A 27,595-nucleotide genomic window follows, 5' to 3' on the forward strand; every position below is an offset into this window, starting at 1 on the left:
AGTTGAGCCAATGCAAAACCAGGAGCCAAGAGCCAGGAGCTTTCTCTGAGTTCCCCACGCAGGTGCAGGATCCCAAGGCCTTGGGCCACCCTTGACTGCTTTCCCATGCTGCAAGCAGGGAGCTGGACAGAAAGGGGAAGAGGCCAGGATATAAACCGACGCCCATATGAGATCCTGGTGGATGCAAGGCAAGGATTTAGCCACTGAGCCATTCTGCCAGCCCTGATACTTTCCTATGGCAGCTTAAAATGGACTAAAGCAATCCTGGATCTAACTTTCAATATTTCTTCCTTTCAGTTTTACACATGAAAATTTCAGTCAGTTTGACTTTAGATTATTTTTTATTGGAAAGGTAGAGCAGATTTACAGAGAGGAAAGACAAAGAGAAAGGTCTTTCATCTGCTGGCTTACTCCCCAAATTGTCACAGTGACTGGAACTGAGCTGATCTGAAGATAGGAGCTTCTTCTGATTCTCCCACACTGATGCAGGGTCCCAAGGCTTTGGGCCATCCTCAACTGCTTTCCCAGGCCACAAGCAAGGAGCTGGATGGGAGTGGAGTTGCCAGGATTAGAACAGGTGCCCATATGGGATCCCGGCACGTTCAAGGTGAGAACCTTAACCGCTATGCTATCACGCTGGGCCCTCAAATAGATATTTTTTTAAACATCTACATGGGGTTGGTGTTACAGTACTATAGGTTAAGCTACTGCCTATGATGCTGACATCCTATATGGGCACCTGTTTGTGTCCTTGCTGTTCGACTTCTGATCCAACTCTATGCTAATACCTGGGAAAAGTAGAATGAGATGGTTCAGGTGCTTGGGCCCTTGCACTCAGAAAGACCTGGGTGAAGATGTTTGGCTTTAGCCTGGCTCAGCCCCACTACTGAAGCCATTTGGGAAGTGAACCAGCAAACACAAGAACTCCTCCACTCTTTGTAATTCAAGTAAATATTTTTTCTAATCTACAATATTAAGTTTAAAGCATCACAATCCTACCATGATTGTCTCAAGTTGACTTGTTTCCTTATTAGCACACAGTACCTTTCTTATAACATTAACTTTTGTTCACCCATCATGTTGTGCATTTTACTAATTGTAAACTCTTGATTATAATTTTTTAAAGGTTTATTTATTTTATTACAAAGTCAGATATACAGAGAGGAGGAGAGACAGAGAGGAAGATCTTCCATCTGATGGTTCACTTCCCAAGTGAGCGCAACGGCCGATGCTGTGCCAATCCGAAGCCGGGAACCAGGAGCCTCTTCCGGGTCTCCCATGCAGGTGCAGGGTCCCAAGGCTTTGAGCTGTCCTCGACTGCTTTCCCAGGCCATAAGCAGGGAGCTGAATGGGAAGTGGAGCTGCCAGAATTAGAACCAGCGCCCATATGGGATCCTGGCACGTTCAAGGCGAGGACTTTAACCATTAGGCCACGCCGCCGGGCCTTGATTATAATTTTTTAAAGATTTCTTTACTTCTTTGAAAGTCCAAATTGCAGAGAGAGAAAGGGAGAAATAGTTGGATTTTCCATTCATTGATTCATTTCCAACATGAATGCAATTGCAAGGGCAGGTCCAGTCCAAAGCTGGAAGCCAGGAACTTCTTCTAGGTCTCCCATATAGGTGGCAGGAGCCCAAACACCAGTCTTCTCTCTGCCTTTCTGAGGCCATTAGCAGGGAACTGGACTATAAGTGGAGCAGCTGGGACTCGAACCAGCATCCATATGACATGTCAGTATTACCCTCACAGGTTTTTTAAATTGTTTGCGATGGTAATCAAAATGGAAGGAAAATTAGGAACTTTAGGAGGTAGAACTGACAAAACTGTGATTCACAGAACTGAGAAAAATGATCCATTTGTATCAAGAACTTGTGGTAAAAGGAAAGCAAGGGTAACTCTAAGACTTCTGGTATGAATGACTGGGTATGTACTCAAGGGGTACAGAAACAGACACACATCCATGAAATCAAGACAATGAGAAAGTTTAAAGAATGTTAGATTTGGGAAGTCTGACACATACAGTAACGTATAAGAGATAGGTAGAAACATACACTTGGAAATTCAGAATCTGTGCCAGCCTACAGAGAAATCTAACAATCACTGGTGCATATATATATGGTACCTGAATCTAAAGAGAGTTGGGGAGCACATACAGAGAAAACAGCACAGGATTGGCTCAAAGAGAACACTAGCAGTTTGGGCTGCAAGGGCCCTTTTTGAATTTACATATAGGTTGATGAGGCTATTGAGGAATGCAAGTATTAAGTAGCATAATATTTGCAAACAAATAAGTTATTTCCAACATTTGTGTAAGGGTATCAAACTTCTAAATGCAAAGCATCAATACAGAGCAGGAATATAAAATAGTAAAAATTGGGCAATGGCCCTCATCAACATGATATTTTTCCTTTTGAAAATATTAAAAATTTATATATTTTTCTTGGAAAGACAGATATACTGAGAGGAGAGACATAAAGATCTTCTGCCTGCTGGTTCACTCCCCAATTGGCCACATTGGCCAGAGCTGAGCCAATCCGAAGCCAGAAGCCAGGACTTCTTCCAGGTCTCCTATGCAGTGCAAGGTCCCAAGACTATGGTCTATATCCTACTGTGTTCCCAGGCTACAAGCAGGGAGCTGGATGGGAAGTGGAGCAGTGCCCACATGGGATCCTGGCACATGCAAGGCAAGGACTTTAGCCACTAGGCTATTGAGCTGGGCCCAAGATTGATTTATTTTTACTCAAAATGCAGATCAGATAAATGCAGAGGAGAGAAAGAGATCTTCCATTGTCTGGTTCACTCCTTCAGTGGATACAAAGGCTGGAGCTTAGAAGATCTGAAGCCAGAGCCAGGATTTTCTTTCAGGTCTCTCACGTGGATGCAGGGTCCCAAGGCTTTGGGCCCTCCTCTACTGCTTTCCCAGGCCATAACCAGGTAGCTGGATGGGAAGAGGAGCTGGGACATGAGCCAGTACCCATATGGGATTCCAGAGCTTGCAAGGGTTTAGCCAACTGAGCCATTGCACCAGGTCCAGTGTTACGTTCTCATTCTTACTCCTTTGGGAGAAAATTGTAAAATTTCCCACAAAAATATATTTCTAGGAAGCATAAATGTTTACCAACTTGAAAGGCTTAATTTAATAGAGCATTTTAAAGAATTAAGCATGAAATTAAATTTTGAGAAACGAATTTTAAAAATTGAGGGGTTTTAAGGGCAATAATATAAATCTCTACCCAGAGATTGTATAACATAGCCTAATAATTTACTCCATAATAATTTTTTTAGATGTTTTGACTAAAAAGATGCTTTCCTTAAGAATCTAGACTTTGCTTTTGCTTACTGTGACACATTTCTCAGTAACACTTTAACCTAATGCAAGTTGAGTATCTCTGCTCCAGAATGCCTGAGGCTAAAAATTTCCTGGATCTTAGTCTTTCAGAAAATTTTAACTGTTTTTATAGACTTTACCAGTTTAGCATTTCTAACTTGAAAATGAAAAACTGTAAATACTCCAACGTCTGTAAGTATTACCGAGGTGTTCTAGGTTTCAGATTTTGGAACATGTATGGACTAGAGAGGCTCAGGCTGTGTGCAACTGAGCTCAGTGCAGACACTCTGTAACTTTTCTCTCTTTTGTTCTCACTATACATTTTCAGCCTTTAAATTAATGGGGTCTGGCCTAGGAAGCTAATGAGAAATTCCTGTTTCCCTGTATTCATGGCATTCAGAATCTCAAAAGGCTTCTTTTTCCCAAGCTTGTCATGTATAAATTACAATGCTTATATTTTGCTAAATAATTTTTAAATGCAAAGTTATTTTTAACATTTTATTATTTTATTGTCTTTGAATTATCTACTAGTACAGAAAGGAACATGTTTCCTATTTTGTCTGTAAAACTTGTTATGCTGGTCACCACAGGAAATGTTTGAGTGTTTTCAAGCATGATTTTTCCCATCCCAGTGATAGCACCATTATATTCAAAAGTATAGTTTGAATTATTTTCCTTAAAATACATGTTGTCATTGTGCACTAGTAAGTTTACCTACCTAATTTTGTTCACTCATAACCTCACAAAGGGGATATAATTTAACCCCTTCAGATTAACAAGTTTTAAAATCCTTGGGAATCCAAATGTACTATCTTCTTCAGCATCTCTGAAAAACAAGATATACTCCCTGTGTGAAGTTTTGAAAATGCTGCTTTTGTTTCCTCTTTGAGAAATACCCTTTGTTTTTTGTGTTTAAGCCAGTTCCCACTCCTCACAAAAATGTTGCTATCCTCTGGTAATAAAAGTAGGGTCAGGGCAAAAAAGGCACAAGCCTAACATTTTTAAACTTCCTTTATTGTCAACACAGAATACATAAACCAACTTTCAAGGAGATTATTTTTTTTGTTGTTTTAAGACACATTCTCAGTAGAAATATTTTACTAAATATTAACATATAAGCCATTTTACTTTCCAACTTTAGTTTTATAGGGTCATTATCAAATTTTTAATGAATAAATCTATAATCTGTGCTTATCAAAAGCTGTATGATACTGCAATATATACATTGTAATATCTTAACTGTCTCCACAGAGATGTTGTAGAAGAAAACACATTTCTGCCTTTAAATGTAACTCACATCTCTTGATAAGCTTTCAAGAAATATGTCATACTGTATGATTATAAAACATGGGAAAACATATATTAAATGAGTAATTTAAAAGAAGATATATTCACCTTTTGTATTCCAGCATTATACATTTTAATTTTGCATTGCAAAAATAAGAAAGAAATTTTCAACTAACAGAAATAATATACATTGCTTACAGTTAAATGTCTCATTAAAATTAGTTTGGACGTAAGTGGGAGGAAAATCCACATTGTCTGATTTTTAGTATTTAAATCTTTGAAAAATGCCTATGCTTTATCACAGAATTAGCACTTTAAGAAGATAATGGTATTAATAACACACCATCAAAATGTACACACACGGCAGGTATGTAATTGGTACGTTTTAACAAATTCAGTATACATATTTCTAAATTTAATCTCCTGATGAACTTCCAATATCAATATTAAGGAATTCTTTAATTTTATCATACAACACTAACACCAAAGCACCGCCTGTACCACGAAGGATATTGGAGAAGGCACCACGGAAAAACGCATTCATCCCTTCATGTTGGTATATCTTCACAAAGCAGTCTAAGGTTCCTTTATACTGTCGTTCAGTTTCTCCACTCTGTATATAAATACAGACAAATAGTTTCTCATTATCTTTAATACCTTTCACCTTAAGTTTCCTGTCAGTGCAGATAAATTAGATTCATACTACATATTAACAAACATAATATGAAAACTGCCTAGTGGTTGCAGAGTGACTGTGTTTCACGACACTGGAAAACAGAAGATATGACAAATACCAAAGGATGGCATGAGTTGGGCCATGGCTTATTCTCTCCCTACTTTACAATTACATGGGAAAGCGACAGCAGAGGTTAACAGCCTGTACGCTTAGATATTAAGAAAAACACTTCTTAGAAAGTACTGAAAACCAAATGATAACTACAAAAGTCCTTCACTGAATTTGGAAGAAACTATATGAGTAATAATTTGCTAGAAAAAACAGTGATCTTGAAAATACTAGAAAAGGCTGAAAATTAATGAACAGCCTATATAACAAAAACGACAAGCCTTAAAAAAACAAACAATAAGAATTTAATCAGCAGCAACAAAGGAGATAGAAAATAAACACAACAGAGTGGCCAAAAAGTTGAAAATAGAGGAAAAACACAGAGAAAAAATGTCCGAATGGGCAGACCTTTAGCCTAGTGGTTAAGTTGCCAGTTAGGGCCACCACACCCACATCACAGTGCCGGGGTTCAATGCCTGGTCCCTAAGCTCATGAACCCAGATTCCTGCTAAGGCAGGCAGGCAGGCCCTGGGAAGCAGCTGTGATGGTTCAGAAGTAGTTGAGTTCCTGCACCCTTGCAGGTCATCTGGACTGAGTTCCTGCTTCCAGCTTCAGCCTGGCCAAGTGCCAACCACTGATGACATTTGCAAATTGACCTAGTAGGGCAGGGTCTCTGAAATATTTGTGGAACCACTGTTTCAGTAAAAAGGAAATGACCTCAGGATTATCAGATGTGGAAAAGGTACTACATAGACAGAGAGATCCAGATATTAAAGAAAGAACAAAATGATACTTCCTGGAAAAAAAAATTTTTTTAATTAAAAAAAAAAAGTATTTTTCACCTGAAAGTCATTAGCCACAGAGATAGAGGGAGAGACAGAGAAGTTTCCGTCTGCTGGTTCACCCACCAAATGCCCACAAGCCACAGCTAAGGACCAATGCCAGGAGATAGGAACTTCTTTTGGGTCTGTCACATGGATGTAAGGTCTCAAGGACTTGAGCCACCTCTGCTGCATTCCCAGGCCATCAGCAGAGAGCTGAATCGGAAGCAGAGTAGCTGGGACTAGAACTCATGTCCACACGGAGGGCAGAGCCCAGCAGAGGATTAACCTACAATGCCACTATATTGGCCCCATGACAATTATTTTAAAAATTCAAAATAGGGCCTAGCGTGATAGCATAGTGGTTAAAGTCCTCGCCTTGAACGTGCCAGGATCCCATATGGGCGCTGGTTCTAATTCTGACAGTTCCACTTCCCATCCAGCTCCCTGCTTGTGGCCTGGGAAAGCAGTTGAGGACGGCCCAAAGCCTTGGGACCCTGCACCCACGTGGGAGACCCAGAAGAGGCTCCTGGCTCCTGGCTTTGGATTGCTCAGCTCCAGCTATTGCGGATGCTTGGGGAGTGAACCATCAGATGGAAGATCTTCCTCTCTGTCTTTCCTCCTCTCTGAATATCTACCTTTCCAATAAAAATAAATAAATCTTAAAAAAATTCAAAATAAACATACATTACTAGAGAATTAAAATTTACAACAAAAACCTTAGAAACTGGAATACTACTATAATTGTTAAAAAAAAATCAACTGTTTGACAATCCAAGATAAGCACATGCCTAGATGGCTTTATATGTAATTCTGACTAAGCATTCAACGAAAATTTAATTTCAATCTTACAAAAATTGTTCTAAAGGACAAAGTGGGAATACATCCTCCTCATACTTTATAGCCTTGCTAATAAAGTTAGCTGAATACAATAAAAGAAAAAATAAAGACAGTGTTATTCAACATGAATATAAAAATATTAACAAGACCCATTAAATCAAATCCAACACAGCATACAAAATATCAACTATCATTAACAGCCTGAGCTTGTAACAAATACACAAGCTTGTTAAATTCTAGAAAGCAGATTAATGTAACAGTATCATACTACACATTAAAAAAGAAAAATTACATTACCATCTCAACAGAAAAGAAAAAAATACAGCAGAATTCATGACTAAGAATTGTTGAGATCCTAGAACATAAACTTACATAACATGGTAAAAGATAACTTCGGAAAACTCCACAGCTAACATTTAACACTGGAGGTTTTCATTGTAAGATTAAGAACAAGGGGCTCAGCACAGTAGCCTAGTGGCTAAAGTCCTTGCCTTGCATGCACCGGGATCCCATATGGGCGCTACTTTAAATCCCAGCAGCCCCACTTCCCATCCAGCTCCCTGCTTGTGGCCTGGGAAGGCAGTCGAGGATGGCCCAAAGCCTTGGGACCCTGCACCCATGTGGGAGACCTGGAAGAGGTTCCTGGCTCTTGGCTTTGGAATGGCTCAGCTCTGGTCATTGTGGCCACTTGGAGAGTGAACCTTTGCACAGATTTCCTTCTCTGTCTCTCCTCCTCTCTGCATATTTGTCTTTCTAATAAAAATAAAATAAATCTTAAAAAAAAAAAAGATTAAGAGCAAGACTGTGAGTTACTGCTTTTTTTTTTTTTAAAGATTTATTCATTTTATTACAGCCAGATATACAGAGAGGAGGAGAGACAGAGAGGAAGATCTTCCATCCGATGATTCACTCCCCAAGTGAGCCTCAACGGGCCAATGTGCGCCGATCTGAAGCCAGGAACCAGGAACCTCTTCTGGGTCTCCCACGCGGGTGCAGGGTCCCAATGCATTGGCCGTCCTCGACTGCTTTCCCAGGCCACAAGCAGGGAGCTGGATGGGAAGTGGAGCTGCCGGGATTAGAACCGGCGCCCATATGGGATCCCGGGGCTTTCAAGGCGAGGACTTTAGCCGCTAGGCCATGCCACCGGGCCCGAGTTACTGCTTTTTAAATTTAAGAATGAATCAGAAGTCTCAACAAGGCCAAAAGGCAAGATGAGGAAGTAAAGTTTTAGGATAAAAAAAAAAAAATTTCAGATTATATAGCCATTATGTGAATTAAACCATCCAAACATGTATCTGTAGACTAGTATTTGCAATACAATTAATAAAAATGTGGAATATAAAACGAAAACAGAAAAACAATACAGCTAAAGGCTGATGGGCATCTCTGCCAAAGCGGTATGCTGAAGAATCCCAGAATAAAACTGTGTTTGGATATAGAATCTTTAAAGGTAAATTAGATCACTAGACAGCATTCTAATCCAATGTAGCGGTCATTATAAAAAGAACAAAAAGACCATGTGATGATAAAGGAAGAAGTTAGTTACCTATAAACCAAGCAGAGATAATCCCAGGGAAAAAAATCCTGACCACAACTTGGTCTCTGACTGTTAGCATTCACCACTGTGAGAAATAAATGACTTCTACTTCAGTCACTCTTTTTGTGGCACTTATTAGTATAGATCCTTAGTGAACTAAAATATGCAGAGACATAAAAATCCAAATAGCCATAATTATTTTCATACCACAATTGATTTTATCCAGAAGCACCTCAGTGCACATTTTTTAATGAACATGGTATTTTATTTTTTTTAAAAAAAGATTCATTTTTATTTGAAAGATAGATTGTACAAGAAGGAGAGAGACACTCCATATGATGGTCCATTCCCTAAAAGGCCACAAGAGCCAGAACTGAGCCGATCTGAAGCCAGGAGCATCCTCCGGGTTTCCCACATGGGGACAGGGGCCCAGGACTGGAGCACAATCTACCTTTCCAAGTACAGTGTGTAGCAGCTGGAGGATCAGCCAGCTGAGTGACTGTGCTGCCCAGCAGGGTATTTTTCTTATCCAATTATCAGAATCAAGAAATTTAGCACTGATACAATACCATTTACCTGATTTATGGTCTACATGCAAATTGCCTCTCCATTTAAAAAATTATTTATTCATTTGTTTATTTTGGGTGAAGACTTGTTTATTTATTTGTATTATTTTCTGATACAGTTCCACAGTCTCTGGGATTTCCTTTCCACATCCCCAAACCCCATCCCTCCCGACACTGATTTCTCTTCTACTATTACAAAAGTAAAGTCCTTCATAAACAGTCTTAAGTCCATCATTCTGCTTTTTAAGTGTATCCTGATGACGTAAGTATAAACAACAAAAATAACTTTCTACTGTCAAGACATATTTAACAGTTTCATTGGGAATCCATCTTTGATTTGCAAGTAGAGACGCAAACTGCATTGTATTTTCACACCTGGATATGATAGTCTCTATTACAGTTACTATATGTCCCCTTAAATGAAAAGGCAAAAAATAAACAACAGGAAGAAAAATAGAAAATTTACAACATGAAGTCAAATAAAATGTTACTGAATGACCAATGTATCACTGAAGAAATGAAAAAGAAAATAAAAAACCTTCTTGAACAAAACAAAGCTATTTTATGACCTATGTGTCATTGATTAGTAAGAAAAAAAAATACTTTTTGAAGAAGTGAAAATAAAAACAAAAATATCAAAACTTGCAACACGAACAGCATTGAAAGGGACATTTGTAACATCCAGTGCTTACAATAAATAGAAATATATTCAAATAAATAATCTAATATTGCATCTCAAGAGCTTATTGAAGAAAAATGAACAGGAAGCAAGAAATGACAAAAATCACAACAGAAATAAATGGAATTGAAACTAAAAAACCACAAATTACAACAGAAAAGAGCCATTTTTTGAGATAAGCAAAACAAACTTTTAGCCAGACTAACAAAGAAATGCAAGATACAAAAACCAAGTAAAATTAGAGATGTAAAGGAAAACATCCTAAGAAACTAGTAAGATGATCTCTTCCTGCTGAATAGATCCTTTGATCACTTTGTGGTGTCCTTCATCACTTTCAATATTTTTCAATCAACGTTGATATGATGTTATAAGAATGGCTACACCAGGGCTTGGCGGCGTGGCCTGGTGGCTAAGGTCCTCGCCTTGATCCCATATGGCTGCTGGTTCTGGTCCCGGCAGCTCCACTTCCTTCCTCTCTGTCTCTCCTCCTCTCAGTATATCTGACTTTGTAAAAAAAAGAATGGCTACACCAGCTCCATTCTCTTTTGCATTAGCCTGGAATATCTTTTTCCATCCTTTCACTTTCAGTTTCTGCACCATCTTTGTTGGTGAGATTTGCCTCGTGAAGGCAACAGATACATGGGTTTTGTTTTTTGATTCACAGCTAATCTATGATGCTTGATTGATGAGTTCAAGCCATTTACTTTCAGGTTCAAATGGACAGACAGTAATTTGGTCCTGTCATTTTACCAATGGGTTCGTTATTGTTTTGTTTAGTCTTCTTTAGTTGTTTTATTGGAACGTTCTCTATGTTTGCCTGTGGTTTTGGTAGGTGCTATTCCTTTTATCTGTCAATAGGACATCTTTAAGTACCATTTGTAGGACAGGTCTGGAAGATGCGTATTCTTTGAGCTTGTTTTTTCCTCCCCCAAATACTCATTTTCTGTGACTTTTCAAAAAAGATTTATTTATGTATATTATTTATATTGGAAACAGATCAGATTCACAGGGAGAACCCAGGTCTCCTGCTCCGGTGCAGGGTCCCAAGGCTTTGGTTATCCTCTCTTGCTTTTCCAGGACACAAGCAGAGAGCTGGATGGGAAGCGGGGCTGCCAGGACTAGAACCAGTGTGCATATGGGATCTCAATGCATGCAAGGCGAGGACTTTAGCCACTAGGCTACTGCACCAAATCCTGAGCATTTCTTTACTGTGGAAGAATATTCTTTCAGTTTCAAAGATAAAGGATAGGTTTTTCTGGGTTAATTATTCTGGGCTGACAATTTTTTCCTTTTAGAATCTGGAGTATGTCACTCCATTCTCTAAATATGTTGACTGATTTTTTCAGGTGCATATTTAAGGATCTTTTTCCTTGTATTCAACTGAAGAAAGCTTGATTATCACGTGTCATGGTGAAGATCACTTGTTTTGAACCCTACTGGGAGTTTTGTGTACCTCCTGTATTTTGTTTCCCAATTTTTCTTTTAAATTTATTTATTTGTACTGCAAAGTCAGAAATACAGAGAATAGCAAAGACATGGAGGAAGATCTTCCACCCAATGATTCACTTTGGACCGACGCAGCTCTATTTGTGGCCACTTGGGGAATGAATCAGTGGACAGAAGATCTTCTTCCATGTCTCTCCTCCTCTCTGTATATCTGACTTTCCAACAAAAATAAATAAATTTTGGGAGGCGTTGTAGCCTAGTAGCTAAAGTCCTTGCCTTGCATGCGCCAGGATCCCATATAGGTGCTGGTTCTAATCCTGGCAGCTCCACTTCCTATCCAGCTCCCTGCTTGTAGCCTGGGAAAGCAGTCGAGGACGGCCCAAAGCCTTGGGAACCTGCACACATGTGGGAGACCTGGAAGTGACTCCAGGTTCTTGCCTTTGGCTCAGTTCAACTCTGGACTTCATGGTCACTTGAGGAGTGAACCATCGGATCAAGATCTTCCTCTGTGACTTTCCAATGAAAATTAATAAATCTTAAAAAACACTAAATATGTCAATAGCTTATGACTGTTCTTATCCTACTTAATCCTTCAGTTAAGATAGATGCATCTAATCTCTTCCATTATCCTTTACCCTCCAAGGAATTTTTCTTATAGGAACGGGACACATTTCTGTTCTCATGAAAGATGAAGAAAGAACAGTGCCTGCTGATAGCTATTTTAGGAAAGTATATAAGACAGAAAACATTATGTATTTGTTGCAATTAAGCAAAATAAATGATTCTTGCCTTTCAGCCAAAATTTCTCTTTAATTGAATAAATCATACCTGTGTATCAGAGATGTTAGAAAAACTTAGTTAAGAGAATAAATGGGAAACATGGATGGATCTGGTGGTCATTATATTAGTTCAAATAAGCCAAGCATGGAAAGACAAGTACAGAATGATCTCATTCATATGTGTAAATCTTTAAAAAGTGATCTCATAGCAGTTAAATGTACAATGGAGTTTGCCAGAGGCTAGGGAGGGGAGACAGGAGGCTGGGAAAGGCTGAACAACTGATACTAATTTATACTTAGGGCTAAGAAGTTACGGGTCCCCCTTTCACCAGATGGTGACTACAGATAATGTTAAGTACCATGTTTTTCTCTATTTTAAAAAATCTACAAGATTCTGTTTCCATTATAAACAAAAGTTGAATAAACAGATATGTGTATCTCCATTCTGAACACATGTATCCATGTACTGAAATACTAAATAGCACCCCCTAAGTGTGTACAGTTTTTGTCAAAATTTTCATTAAAACTCTTGTAAAATACCTGCATCATCATCCGTCTTCTAACTGTATCAAAGGGATAAGAGAGTATTCCAGAGCATGTAGTCACAATCTGAGCAATGAAAAATGAGATAAGAAATGGCGTTTCTTTTGGTTTTGGTAGTAAGCCCTAGAAAAGAAAAATACATCAAGTAAACATTTATACTGCCGAAAAATATCCGAAGTATACAGTCAAAGGACAGTTCTTATAAACACATAAAAGAGGTCTCAATTTACTTCAAACTTAATTAAAATAGTTGGGTTTATAGTAGCAAATCAGGAAGAAGCAGAGATGCTAACCACATGTGGCTATCCTTCAAAAGAATGCTTCAGGTGGGAGGAGTTGGCAGCCATTTGGTATAGAAATGAAGCAAAGGCTTGGGATTCCACATTCCAGCTGGAGTACCTGTGTTTGAGAACTGGCTCCACCCTCCATTCTAGCTTCCTGTTAATGTTTGCCATGGAAGGCTGAAGGTGATGGCTGGAGTACATGGGTCCCTGCCACCTAGAGTTCCAGGTTCTTAGTCTCAGCCTGGCTTAACCTGGCTATAAAACAACTGGGATGTGAACCAGCAAATAGGAGGGTCTTACAATCTGTCTTTCAAACAAATTAAATAACTGAAAATTATTTTACAAAGAATAGTAAGATCCATTTTTAGCCTTTTGGGTAAGATCAATTGTAAAAAGAACGCTGGGCAGAAAAAAAAATTCAGAATAAATATTTACTAATGGCATGCAAAACTGAAGAAGAGAGCAGCTAGGGCCAAATAAGTTTTTTCATGGCTCTTTGTGGAGTTAAAAAAGATCCAAGAATATCTGCTATCTTCAATACACTCTATATAACAAGCAACTTTAAAGTTCTAGGCGAGTGAAGAACTATTCCTAAATTCTATGACCACTACAATTAGTAGGAGAAAAGAAGGAAAAGGCACATAAATCTCTCTGTGATTTAGAATCTGACAGTCTGTAGTTTCTATTAGCATAAACATATATACATATTTTATTTGAAAGGCAAAATTACAGAGAGAAGGAGAGAAAGAGACAGAGATCTTTCATCTGTTGGTTCACTCCCAAAATGGTCACAGCCTGAGCTTGGGTGATTTGAAACCAGGAGCCAGAAGCTTCCTCTAGGTCTCACATGGGTGCCAGCGCCCAAGGCCTTGAGCCATCCTCTGCTGCTTTTGCAGGCCTGAAGCTGGTAGAGTTGGATCAAAAGCAGAGCTATTAGGACTTGAATTAGTGCCCATATGGAATGCTGGCACCACAGGCAGAGGCTTATCCTAGAATACCATGGAACTAGCCCCAGCCTAAGTGTTTACAAATAACATTTGTCTTGAGCACAAGGACATTTAACTGCATTTATGCTAATGAAGGAGGGCAGAAATGATATATAAATCTGTTATGAATTTTCCTGAAGTTTTAATTTCATATAATAAATAACATTGATACTAATTCCATTACTTCTTTTTGAAAGCATTATGATGTGATTAAAAGCATACAGTTTGCAATTTAATAAATAATTATATAGCCATTCCTCATCTATTTGTTTTTTTTTATTTATTATTTTTAATTCATTAATTACATTGTATTATGTGACAGTTTCATAGGTACTTGGATTCTCCCCACCCCTCCCCAAACCCTCCCACCATGGTGGATTCCTCCACCTTGTTGCATAACCACAGTTCAAGTTCAGTTGAGGTTCCCCCATTGCAAGCATATACCAAACATATTCCTCATCTATTTGTTAAAAATTGTATTAAAAGTCATCCTAGAACACTGTGAAAGCATGAAGTAACTAACAGTTACTAGAACTAATAGCTCAAAAAATGGCAGCCATTACTAGAATATTTCTCCTACTTTATGGAAGTGCTGTATATAAAAATAATTGCAGAACCTAAAGGAGACTATAGCACAGAATTTAACACTATCCAACAGACAAACCACCACAGAATTTATTTAATTAATTGTATCTAGCCTACTTCCCAACATGACAAAGGCTAATTATTCACATATTAAAAGTACTGATAAAATTAATGTGAAATCAGAGAAACTTCTAGCAACCTTTTTAGATGCCAAAATGTCAATGCTGCGAAATATGTACCATGATATTTAAGGCAAACATCTTTTTTGGTGTGTATGCTCTTTTGGTATGCACTTTACATATAAAGTCAAATTCAAAACACAGATACAATGCAATATGCTGAAGTCATAATTAAAGAGAATCTTATCTCCCTTATTCTATCATTTAGTTTAATTCCTACAATTAAAAGCAGCATCATGGAATAAATTACTAATTAGAATAGAAAGAAATGTACAATCTATATACCCAGTTAAGTCTCCCAAATTTACCTTAACTGTATCATAAGCTCCAAAGTAAGAGGCTCGGTACACAATGATTCCCTGAACTGAAACACCAAATCCTTGGTATAAGCCAAATATTCCATCCGATTTTGCTATTTTAACAATACAGTCACCTAAACCTTTGAACTGTCGTTCTTCAGGACCTAAAACAAATCATATAAAATATATTGGCAATATTACATGTAAAATATTTTAATCAAAGCAAATGAGATATTTTATAGATTTTAATGATCTGGAACTCTTTATTACAATTTTAATGAAGCAGGCAAAAAACAAAATTTTCATTCATATTAAGATAAACAAGATTTTAAGCAGTATCTTAAAAGATATTCTATTTTTGAAGATTTATTTTATTTTTTATTGGAAGATCTTCTGTCTGCTGATTCACTCCCCAAGTGTGCCCATTTGAAGCCAGGAGCCAGGAACTTCCTCCAGGTCTCCCACACATGGGTGCAAGGTCCCAAGGTTCTGGGCCATCCTTGATTGCTTTTCCAGGCTACAAGCAGGGAGCTGGATGGGAAGAGTGGCTGCCAGGATTAGAACCAGCGCCCATATGGGATCCAGGTGCATGCAAGGCAAGGACTTCAGCTACTGAGCTATCGCGTCAGGCCCAAAGATACTACCTCTTACAAAAATCAATCTAAGTCAAACAACCTTACTAAAAAATATTTCATGAGAGTTATTACAATTTACCAGAAAATACATATGAATGGAAAACATTTTAGGACTGTTGAAAAGCAAAAAGGCAACGCTGAAGACTACTACCAAGTCTAGGACAAACACTTCACATGTGTAATATTTTTCCACTTTTATGATTATGTATTTGCTTTTGACTTAGAACTCCTTTATAATACTTTACAGATTATAACAATATTTTAAAATAAATTAAATCTCACTTTCAAAGATAAAAACCTACAGAACTTGATAAGATACACTGAATTGCTTTTATTTTCAAGCAATATAACAGATGAAACTCCATTATTATTTCTGTTTCAAATTGATACTTTCTGTGATTATTTACATATAACTGGTATTCTTAATTTATCATGGACACTACAGTTTAGTTATTTGCTTACTTTTATTACTTGTATTTTACATTAAAATGTCATTGGTTAGGAGGAAAATCTGTAAACTAAACCCAGTAACACTGTTGGTACAGCAAAAACTGCAAGAAATAACAACACAAAGAAGGAGGAAGTAGTATTTCTAAATATTCCATACCTTTTCCAATATCTACACCTAATCGGGTGCGGGCAAAATCTAGAGGGTAAACTACACACAAAGAAGTTGCTCCGGCAGCTCCGCCCGAGGCCAGGTTTGCCAAGAACCACCTCCAGAACTGAAACATGAAATAAAACACACTCATTAAACTACATAATCATTTAAAGTAGCTAATAAGTTCCTATTTTTACAAATGCTAAAATTTCAGGTTCAAGAGAGAAAAAAGGAAAAGAAAAATGGAAGAGGTCAGATTCACAAGCAGCTTATATAAAGTAAACATGTATACATAACACATTATCCAGAATTTCTTTTAATATCACGTCACCTTTGTTTCTCACTATGCAACCTGGTCGACATAGGTGAGATATAATCTGAAACTTCAGGGTATTTCAACATTCCACAGCAAAAGGAGGCCAACGTATCAAGAGACAGCACAGAAGATAATCATCTTTTCAGACTCTTTAAACTGTAGTATCAGCTACGCCCATGTTATATGTCAAGTATATTTGCAGACGTTAGCTGAGTGCTTTTCTTGGGAGGGGAGCAGTAGTATTTCATGTGTCTTAATTTCATTTTGTAACTTCGGCAGAATTAAATTTATTTTTAAGATTTATTTATCTTTATTGGAAAGGCAGATTTAGAAAGAGACGGAGAAACAGAGAGAAAGATCTTCCATCTGCTGGTTCATTCTCTAAATGGCCACAACGGCCAGAGCTGAGCTAATCCAAAGCCAGGAGCCAGGAGCTTCTTCTAGGTCTCCCATGCAGGTGCAGGGTCTCAAGGCTTTGTGTTGTGTTCTACTGCTTTCCAGGATACAAGCAGGGAGCTGGATGGGAAGTGGAGCAGCTGGGATATAAAGCTGTGCTCCTATGGGATCCTGGTGCACACAAAGTGAGGATTTCAGCCATTAGGCTACTGCGTTCTGCCGCTCGATTAAATTTTAACATCTCAAAAATATCTATTTATATTAAAACAACACAAAATTGGCAGACATCAGTGATAATGTAGCTGGAATGCATGTGAAGGTTAGGCCTTACTGGTATAGAATGTGTAACTTTTTTATAAATATTTAAGATGTGGCTAACCCAAGCCCAGCAAACTCTTCTTCAACATCTCGGGTGTAAGGGAAAAGAAAGAAAATTCTGAATTTGCAATGTTAAAGAAAACCCAGCATATTAGGCCCTTGTAATCACTAAATATTTTAAATCAATAATATTCCAGTAGAGGTCAGTTTATTGCTTTATTCTCTGGCTGTTATTTCTAATAAGTTTTGAGTCTTAAATAGTTTTGGAATTCTCATTTATTATTTTACTGGTTTGGAAAGCACTTTCTTTGACAGTTGAAGTTCTATTTCTTTTTTTTAAGATTTATTTTATTGCAAAGTCATATATACAGAGAGGAGGACAGACAGAGAGGAAGATCTTCTGTCTGATGATTCACTCCCCAAGTGGCCACAATGGCCGGATTTGTGCCGATCCGGAGCTAGGAGCTAGGAACTTCTTCCAGGCCTCCCACGCGTGTGCAGCATCCCAAGGCTTTGGGCTGTCCTCAACTGCTTTCCCAGGCCACAAGCAGGGAGCTGGATGGGAGGTGGGGCTGCCGGGATTAGAACTGGTGCCCATATGGGATCCTGGCGTGTTCAAGGTGAGGACATTAGTTGCAAGGCCACCATGTCAGGCCCCGTGAAATTTCTTAAATCCAACTCATCTAAAATTGATTGCAATAATATACACACACATACATACACAAGAATGCTCTTCTACACAAAATTTTCTTCATATGTGCACCAAGGTTGTTTGTGTATATTAGCTAGATATTTTAACATACTGATTTCCGTTCCTTTGGATATACCCAGTGGTGAATCATACAGTAGTGCTATTTGCATTTTTAGTTTGTTATTATTTTTTTAAGATTTATTTATTTATTTGAAAGCCAGAGTTTCAGAAGAGAGGCAACCTTTCCTCCATTAGTCTACTTCTTAAATGGTCCCTGGAGCCAGTGTCGGGTCAGGAAAGACCATGAACTGGGAACTCCTGAGTCTCCCACAGGGATGCCAGGGCCAAGCACCTGGGCCATCTGCTGCTGCTTTCCCAGGTACAACAGTGGGAGCTGAATGGGAAGAGCAGCAGCTGGGACCCAAAACAGAGATGACATGGGATATGTGACAGCGCCAACCCTTTTAGGTTTTGTGATGATTCCATACTGTTTTCTAAAATGACTGTAAAACTAAAATTATATAAGCTGAATCAGTTGAAATGTCTATGGCATTAGCTGTTGTTTCTTCTGTTAACCATCAGTTATCTTCAATTAGGTATGAAAAAAATTACTTTTTTCCTTACCTACTGATGTAGATGATTTGCCACTATAGGTTTCATCTTCACGATTGTCTCATGCCTTTTATTCATTTTGTGAATTGCTGACTTATTTGGAATACTGTCTTCATTAAGCTTTTCAAAAAGCATCAGTGATTTCACCATTGTTCCATCCAATTTTATGATAAATTTACATTTATTTTTCTTCAATTTTAGCAGAATTTATGTTTGTCTACTGGGAGTTCTTTTCAAACTGCTGTTTTAGTGCTTCAACCTAGATCCTCAGTTTTTTCATAACATGCTTCTTAACTTTTTGAAAACTGCTTGCATATTTGTAATTGCTACCTCGTTGTAATGAGCAGACCCTTTTATAATTATATAATGACATTTATTTTTATAGTCTCTTACTTAGTTTATTTTGTCTCATATTAGTAGAGTTCATGCAGCTCAAGTATCTTTCATTGAAAATACTTGGAACTCTGTGTTCTTAGGTTTTAGAATTCTTTGAATTTTGGAGTTTTTCCAATGGCCTTTCTACTGAATATCTCTAATCTGGGAATTCAAAATCCAAAATGAAATGAAGAAAAATGACAATGTGGTTTATATGATCAGGAACTTGGAAATTAAGGTTTTATAACCAAGGTAATTAACCTGAAAATAAAACAAAAAAAGTATTTTTATAATAAAAAACCAGAAATCTCTAACCTAAGTTCGCTATTTTCCTGTTTTGTTTGATTTCCTCTGTATAAATTTTAATCACAGGTAAACAGATCTAAAGTAAAGATAAAAAATTCACTTTAGGCAATAAACTACCTCAGTGGTAGGAAATATAATCTGTTGACTCTTTAGTGTTAAAAAGAGATAATGTCAAATTATCCCCAGTGCAATAAAACAGTGATTTATGATACAAATTGCATTATATTTCATATGAAATACTGCCTTGAGATAAAATGCCCCTAGCTGTTAAGACTCTGAGGAGCTCAGTGAGCTTTAGGAAAGTTAACATAATTTTGTTTTTCACATATAACCTCCATTGCAACTCCAGTGGTACAATCAGCACACAATATTTATAAACTCCACAATGTAGCACATCCCATAAATGTTAACAATTAGTCTGTTTTGATGACCTCTTTCTACCTCCCCAAGTACAAAACATCACAAGAGAAACCTGACCATATAAAACATTTTAGAAATATTGAAATGTAGTTACCTGTTTTTCCTTATTAACCCCAGACATGAAAAGTTGCTTGTATTTGTCTTTAAAAGCGAAGTTTAGAGCTTGTGTCGGAAAGTACCGGATAACGTTTGCAAAATTGCCTCGCCAATAACTAAGGAAACCTACAAAATACAACATGTAAATATGTTAACTTACACTGTATTATTACTAGAGAATTCTCAGTTTCAACAAAATGAGCTATTTTTCAAAAGCATATCCGTTCTCTTGCAAATACACTTTCAATGTGTCCTCTGAAGAGGTAGTGTTACCTTAATGTACTCTATTGAAATTTTGGTAATTTAGCAAAAGGGGCCTGAGTAGATAAAACCTAAGGAAAGCATTATTAGCTAAATATAGAAGTCTTTACTATGGGAAAAACCAAGCTCATTAATGTTCGTCAGAGATTAACATCTTCTAGCCCCACAATTATCAGAGAAATGCACATCAAAATCACAATATCACATCGCACTTGTTACAATGGCTATTTTAAAGAAGACGAAAGAAGCATTAATGAGGAAGTAGAGAAAGGGAAGCTTTTTTATGGTGAAACAGGATGTAAACTAGTTAAGCCATTTTGGAAAACAGTATGGAAGTGTCAAAAAACTAAAAACACAAAGTAGAAATGCTGCATGACCCAACAATCCCACAAGTGGGTAATACATCCAAAGGAACTTAAATCAAGATGTTGCAGACAGATTTACATTCCTTGCAGTATTACATTAGCTAGTCATACTATTATTCATAATAGCTAACACATGGAAGCAACTTACATTTCCATATGAAAGAAAGTGACATGTATACTAGGAATACTATCAGTAGACACTTGGCTCAGAGTTACGACACCTGTTGGGGAGCTGGCATCAGGTGTCAGAGCATCTGGATTCCAGTCCCAGCTCTGCTTCTGACTCCAGGTGTGTGTGTGTGTGTGTGTGTGTGTGCGCGCGCAAGCGTGTGTGTTTTTAGATTTATTTACTTATTTGAAAGGCAGAGTTACAGAGACAGATCCTTCCATCTGCTGGTTCACTCCCCAAATGGCTAGTCAAAAGCCTAGAACCCCATCTGGGTCTCCCACTTGAGTGGCAGGGGCCCAAACACTTATGCCATCTTCTGCAGGTGCATCAGCACGGAGCTGCATCCAAAACAAAACATTCAGGACTAGTCTAGATTATCCTAAAATCTGCCAAGTTCAGCAAAATTATGCTTCTATACTGTAAACTGCTGAATACTAACATGAAAATAGACACGAGACAGCTGAATAGTATCCTATAGCCATTTTAAGGTGTATAGCAGCCAGTTCTATATATAAACTAAAATTGAAAGGTCAATGAGCTAATCACAGGATGTGGTTAAGAACTTGCATTTTTTTTTAACATACCGGTTACTCAAAACCATGTCAAATCCATAATGTTGTAAATTGTTGTTGATGTTATGTTGGGACTCTTAATTGATTGGGATGATGTTCTGCCAGCTCTACCTTCAGACCAGAAATGGTCTCCCCAAAAAACTGTTCAATTCATCTGGACAATGGGATGCTGGACTCTATGCTTGGTATATGTTTGCAAAGAAAGAATCTTGATTGAATTTGAACTGTAATACTGCAACAAGGTGGAAGAATCCACCATGGGGGGAGGGCATGGGGAGGGGCTGGGGGATTCCCAGAGCCTATGAAACTGTCACATAATACAATATAATTAATAAACAAAACAAAACAAAAAAACCCAAAGCACTCAGGACTGAAACCAACACTTGAAATGCTGGCATCTCAAGCAATAGCTTCACGTACTGTGCCCTGATGCCAGCCTCTGACTTCAGCTGCCCTCTAATGCATGCTCTGGGAGACAGCAGGTGATGGCTCTTGCCACACAGAAGGAATATCTGCACTGAGTTTCAGGCTCTTAGTTTTGGCCTGATTCACTTCTGGCTGTTGCGGGAATTTAGGGAATGGATTAACAGATGGAAGACCTCTGGTTCTCTACCTTCCTAATAACTAAAAATTTTTTTAATGAATTCTGCAATTTACAACAACCTGGAAGAACCAAAGGACATTAATGATAAGTAAAATAACAGCCATGCACAGAAAGACAAACACTGAGCCATCTTATTTACATGTGGAATCTGAAAAAGCTGAATTTAAGTAGAGGATAAATTCATGGTTATCAGAGGTGGGACAGGTTTAAGGAAGGGGTGAGAGATAAAAACCAGGGAGATAGTGCTCTTAGTTCAAAATTATGAAATTTCAGTAGTGCCAGGTAAGTAAGTTCTGGATACCTAATGTGGTGGCTATAGGTGATAAAAATGTATCATATACTTGACACTCTACTAAAAGAGCAGATCTCAAATGTTCTCATTCTCACACAAAACAGTAACTATCTGAGCTAATGGATAAATTAATTATCTTCACTGTGGCAAAAAATCTATGACATACAAACACATAAAAATCACTTAATATACTGTAAACATATAAAACTCTTATTTTTTAATTTCCTCAATAATGGTGAAAATTACCTTGGAATTAAAATTAACAAAAATAAAATCCAATAAATTTCTATAGATTAGCTAATTCAATTCTTATAATCACTCCAGGTATAAACTATTGTTCTCTCCAGTTATCGCAAGAAATAATGAGTTAAAACAATTTCCAAGATATAGGGAAGTAGTATGCCCAAAGCCAGGAGCCAGAAGCCTCTTCTGGGTCTCCCACACGGGTGCAGGGTCCCAAGGCTTTGGGACCTGTTTGTTCCCCTACCCACATGGTCTCAGGGTCTCCTAAAAGGGTGGCAGAGGCTCAAGCACTTGTGTCATGTTCCACTACATTCCCAAGCACATGAGCAGAATGCCAGAATCCTACAGCTTTCTGCCAAGGCATGCCAAAGTTACTGTGGCTTAACCCACTGTACTACACTCCCCCACATGTTTTCATGAAAACCAAACTTGTCCTTATTTTAAAACTGATTCCTAAATATCACCTTAAAAATAAACTGGGCCCGATGCAGTAGCTCAGCGGTTAAAGTCCTTGCCTTGCATGCGCCGGGATTTCATATGGGCGCCGGTTCTAATCCCAGCAGCCCCGCTTCCCATTCAGCTCTCTGCCTGTGGCCTGCGAAAGCAGTCAAGGATGGCCTTGGGACCCTGCACCTGTGTGGGAGACCCAGAAGAGGCTTCTGGCTTTCCAATAAAAATAAATAAATCTTTATAAATCCTATAAATCATTTGCATCTATAATATCCTATACTGTACATTTGTAAAGCATTCCCAAAATATAAGGATGAGATGATGATTAATTTAAAAATCTTCTATTTGGTACTCACTGCATAGCAGACAATGTGCTATAACTCATGCCGCCAGCACTAGGTATAAAGTTCTTGGTCTTACAGAACTTACATTTTTGGGGGAGAAATCAGGGAGACTAATAACGATTAAATGAGTAAGAACTATGGAGAATGTAGACAGAGAATGATGAAAAATTATCAAGCTAAGGTTGTCAGGGGAAAACTTCAACATTGGTCAATTTTAGAGCATTAAAACAGCATTTACTCAATAATCATTTTAAATACCTTGCTACTCATGATGTTTGCATCCCATCATCTGCTGTTACCTCAAGGCACCATCAGGGCGAGGTGTGCAGTAATTGTGCAGCATTGTAACGCAATGCGTTAAGCTGCCACTTGCGCTGTCAGCTTCCCGTATGCACACCACTTGCACACCTGGCTGGCTCTAGTGCTGATCCAGTTCCCTGACAATACACTTGAAGAAAGCAGCAGATGGCTCTGTCACTAGGGCCCCTGCCTCTCATCTAGGAGTCTCAGATGGAATCCCAACCTCCTGGTTTAGGACTGGCCCAATCCTAGTTGTTGCAGCAATTTCAAGAATGCTCTCTGTAACTATCTTTAAATAAGTAGAATAATCTTAACACAGTGCATGCCAATCTACATTTCAGCCTTCTTGTCTCAGGTCTGATGCTTCTACTCTGTGAATGACGGAGTAATTCTTGGAGTGAATGACACCATTTGTGTTACTTTCCTAGGTTTACCTGATATTAATGATATGCTTGATTTAGCTTTCATGGCACAATCTTAAAATTATGTCTATATTTCAGGTATTTAGGTAACATTTGGTAATGAAGGCTACAAATCCACCAACTGGATACACACAGATAATAACACGCTTTCTGTATAATACCTGTGGAAGGATGCCTAGCATCTTGTCTATTCCATGGTACTCCCCTGATCTTTGCAGGATGACTCACTCTCATGTACTACGCAACTGACTGGCGCACAGGTGTCAGTGTTAATTCACATATAAAATATCAGTAAAATAATTTCCCCACTTAAGTAAAAATAAATACAGGTAGAAGTCCAACCCAAAATACCTACACAACAAACCCTTCCTAGTGTATTAAAACACCTTTGCTGCTCCAATCTTCTGAAAAATAAGTGGCCTTTGCCTTTCATATTATTGCAATTCAATATTACATCTGTCTTGGTGCTAAGAAATTTCTTCACAAATTTCCAAAAATGCCTCTAGATGGCAATATTATTCCTGTTGTGAATTCCCTCAGCTCAGGGCTCTATTATGATGCACCCAGAAGGCTTTGTATTTTCCTAAGAACAGAAAACTGCTTCTTAAAAGCTCATTTATGATCATCTCAGCCTGGAAGGTACAGAAAAGTAGTGGGTGATAACAATACTATTTAGGGGCTTGGAGCCTAGTGGCTAAATCCTCGCCTTCGAGGATCCCATATGGGCACTGGGTTGTATCCTGGCAGCCCCACTTCCCATCCAGCTCCCTGCTTGTGGCCTGGGAAAGCAGTCAAGGACAGCCCGGAGGCTTGGGACCTTGTACCTGCATGGAGACCCAGAAGAGCTTCTGGCTCCTGGCTTCAAATGAGCGCAGCTCTAGCCGTTGTGGCCACTTGGAGAGTGAACCAGTGGATGGAAGATCTTTGTCTCTGTCTCTCCTTCTCTCAGCAAATCTGATATCCCTTTGCAATAAAAATAAATAAATCTTTTTTAAAGCCTGTCTCTCTGAGTTGCCTCTAGACCTAACAGCTGTTAGGTAGAGGAAAGCACAAAACTGACTTCCAGAGTGCTGGAAAATTTGCAGTTCTTATAAGAGAGAAAAAGAATACTATTTAGAATAGTATTTCAACTTAAAAGAGCCATAACAAATGTTTAGATTTAAACATTACCAAAAACATTTAAAATTTAACCAGCAGTGGTCAGCACATTCTGACCATAACCTTCGTTTTACCTGACCAAATATTCAAAAGAGACTAGCTAATAGTAAATAGGCGGGCCTGGCAGCGTGGCCTAGCAGCTAAAGTCCTCTCCTTGAACGCATTGGGATCCCATATAGGCACCGGTTCTAATCCCGGCAGCCCCACTTCCCATCCAGCTCCCTGCTTGTGACCTGGGAAAGCAGTCAAGGATGGCCCAATGCTTTGGGACCCTGTACCCGTGTGGGAGACCTGAAGGAGGTTCCAGGTTTCCGGCTTCGGATCGGCACAGAACCGGCCGCTGCGCTCACTTGGGGAGTGAATCGTTGGACAGAAGATCTTCCTCTCTGTCTCTCCTCCTCTCTGTATATCTGACTTTGCAATAAAAATAAACAAATCTTTTTAAAAAATAGTAAATAGGCTCCTACTTCTCCAGAAGTCTTAGAACATACACCAAGGAGGGACAGGCTCCAGCTTTCCTGGCATGGAAAAGTGGGGTACAAACCAGTGGCACAAAAATGGAGTACCTGAGTGACTCAGGCAGCTGCTTTGTTAGAACGACTGCGAATGGGAAGAGGCGAGCCAGTCAAAGTGAGAAAGTGAGCTCAGTTCCCAAGTGACTGTTCTAGAATCACAGTTTAGCTCAATAGGTCAGGAAGGGTTGTAACCACATCCCCAGGGAAGAAGTACTTTTTGCTTTACAGCCAGGAGTGGAAGAAGGGGCTGCCACGGAGCTGAAGTCACTTCACTTCTTGTTTGGAACACACACTACTTGGTAAGCCTATTTTCCTTTTTCTGGTGTTCATGTTTCCTTATATGAGAGGCACAGTTGCAGAGAGGTGGCTTATTTCCTTTTTAAAGTTTGTAAAGATCTCAAAAGGAATCCAACTGTACGAGTGAAGCGCATGGGAATTTTGACAAATTTATCCCTCCCTGCAATCTTACGAACTGCTGTATAACAACGGTTCTCAAAACACTTGCACTATTACCAATATACATCATTTCACTATTACTGAGGAAAAATTTCACAATGAGCAAAAAAAAAAAAAAAAAATCTAAATAATGACCAGACCTGATATAAAAAAAACTCTTAAGACATTAATATTTTATTACAGATCTTCTCGCATATCTTTTGATTTTAAAACATACTATTTATCTCCATGACTAAGCTTTTGGAGTTTCCTTAAATTTTATGCATCATCGTGTGCCACACTAGTCTCAGCTCTGCGTTTTAGTAATTTTCAAGATTAAAACCAGAACCTCTTTGAAGTAACAGGTAGCCCGGTACTGAGGTATGGTATTTTCGTACTTTAAGAAATAAGCTACGCGGAGCAGCAACTACCCTAGCAGCCCTTCAACTCCAAGTAGTTCCCTCGGGTAATGTTCAGGTTGCCTGGCCTGTCCATGGGAAGCAGCAGGACTGGTCACGCGTGGGCCTTCCTGGCCCTGGGAAAGCCGAGCCTTCTGGACCGCCCGAGGAACTAACGAAGCCGTTAGAGGTTCAAGCGTGGACCAGCTCATATCTCCGACAGACGTGGGCAGCGCCCGCCTCGGGGCCGCCCCGCTTCCCCGGGGAGCCGGCCGCACTCACCCTGCTCCTGGGGAATCCGCACCAAGCAGTCCACCATGCCTCGGTAGCGCGCCTCGGGGCTGATCTGCTTGGACGACGCCTGCACCTGCAGCAGCAGCTTCACCCGCTCGATGGGCGCCACCGCCGTCTTGGACACGGCTGCCGCCACGCCGCCGGCCAGCAGGTCCTTCCCGAAGGACATGGCGTCAAACAGCCGCTTCTCATGCTTCTCGGGCTTCTTCCTGGCAGGCTCACGCTGCATGGCAGGAGGATAGATGTGAAAACACCCACACCAAGCCGACCCACACGCCACGAGAGCGACGCCGAGGGGAAGCCCCAAACTGCTGCGGCGTTGCCGTGGCGGGAAAGGGGCGCTGGGCACGCCGGGAAACCAGCGTGCTCGACGTGAGGGTTCCGCCGAGCTGCGCAGGCGCCCCCCAACGGCTTCCCGCCATCCGGACACGTGACTCCCTGCCCACGTGCCTGCCCCGCCCAGCCGAGGCACCGCCCGACCTGACGGAGCGCCTGCTTCCTTCTCTGACTGGTAACTGGGGTAGCGAGCAAGACGGCCGCAAAGCTGGGCGAAGCAGAGTTGCTTTCTGAGGTTGCTCGGGTTTGGTTTTATTTTACAAGGTTGTTTCCTAGCATTAATACACCCTTTTACTAGGGCAGGGAGCCTATACTTGTATAGTTTCTTTTTTTAAAAAAGATTTATTTATTTTATTGGGAAAGCAGATGTACAGAGGAGGAGAGACAGGAAGATCTTCCGTCAGATGATTCACTGCCCAGGTGGCTGCAACAGCCAATGCTGCGCGGATCCGAAGTCAGGAGTCAGGAACCTCCTCCAGGTCTCCCACATGGGTACAGGGTGCCAAGGATTTGGACCATCCTCGACTGCTTTCCCAGGCCACAAGCAGGGAGCTGGATGGGAAGCGGGACTGCCGGGATTAGAGCCCGCGTCCACATGCGATCATGGCGCGTTCAAGGTGAGGACCATGACCACTACGCTATCATGCCGGGCCCAATATACTTGTTTCTTGCTACTATTGCTCGCTACAAAACTCACAGTGTAAATCTACACGTACCTTTCCCCCAAT

At 39.5% G+C, this 27,595-nt stretch overlaps 1 protein-coding gene across 1 annotated transcript; it reads right to left on the reverse strand.

Annotated features, from left to right (window-relative positions):
• Window positions 1-4,344: 4,344 nt before the first annotated feature.
• On the reverse strand, window positions 4,345-26,908 carry SLC25A31 (solute carrier family 25 member 31). The gene is made up of 6 exons (XM_058666869.1): window positions 26,520-26,908; window positions 19,708-19,835; window positions 16,186-16,303; window positions 14,953-15,107; window positions 12,608-12,733; window positions 4,345-5,228 (listed from the first exon to the last, which is right to left on the reverse strand). The coding sequence occupies exons 1-6, from the start codon at window positions 26,758-26,760 to the stop codon at window positions 5,031-5,033; spliced, it is 966 nt and encodes a 321-aa protein (XP_058522852.1). The 5' UTR covers window positions 26,761-26,908; the 3' UTR covers window positions 4,345-5,030.
• Between the last annotated feature and the right edge of the window lie 687 nt (window positions 26,909-27,595).

Source organism: Ochotona princeps, chromosome 7 (genome assembly GCF_030435755.1).
Source record: "Ochotona princeps isolate mOchPri1 chromosome 7, mOchPri1.hap1, whole genome shotgun sequence".
NCBI classification, from domain to species: domain Eukaryota; kingdom Metazoa; phylum Chordata; class Mammalia; order Lagomorpha; family Ochotonidae; genus Ochotona; species Ochotona princeps.

Excerpts from the sequence above, each read along its gene's own strand:
- SLC25A31 (XM_058666869.1), bottom strand. The coding sequence starts at position 26,760 with ATGCAGCGTGAGCCTGCCAGGAAGAAGCCCGAGAAGCATGAGAAGCGG. Across the intron at positions 16,304-19,707 it reads GGGTTAATAAGGAAAAACAG|TTCTGGAGGTGGTTCTTGGC; the intron begins GTAACTACATTT and ends TTCATGTTTCAG. Across the intron at positions 5,229-12,607 it reads GAAGACGGATGATGATGCAG|AGTGGAGAAACTGAACGACA; the intron begins GTATTTTACAAG and ends ATTTATATACAG.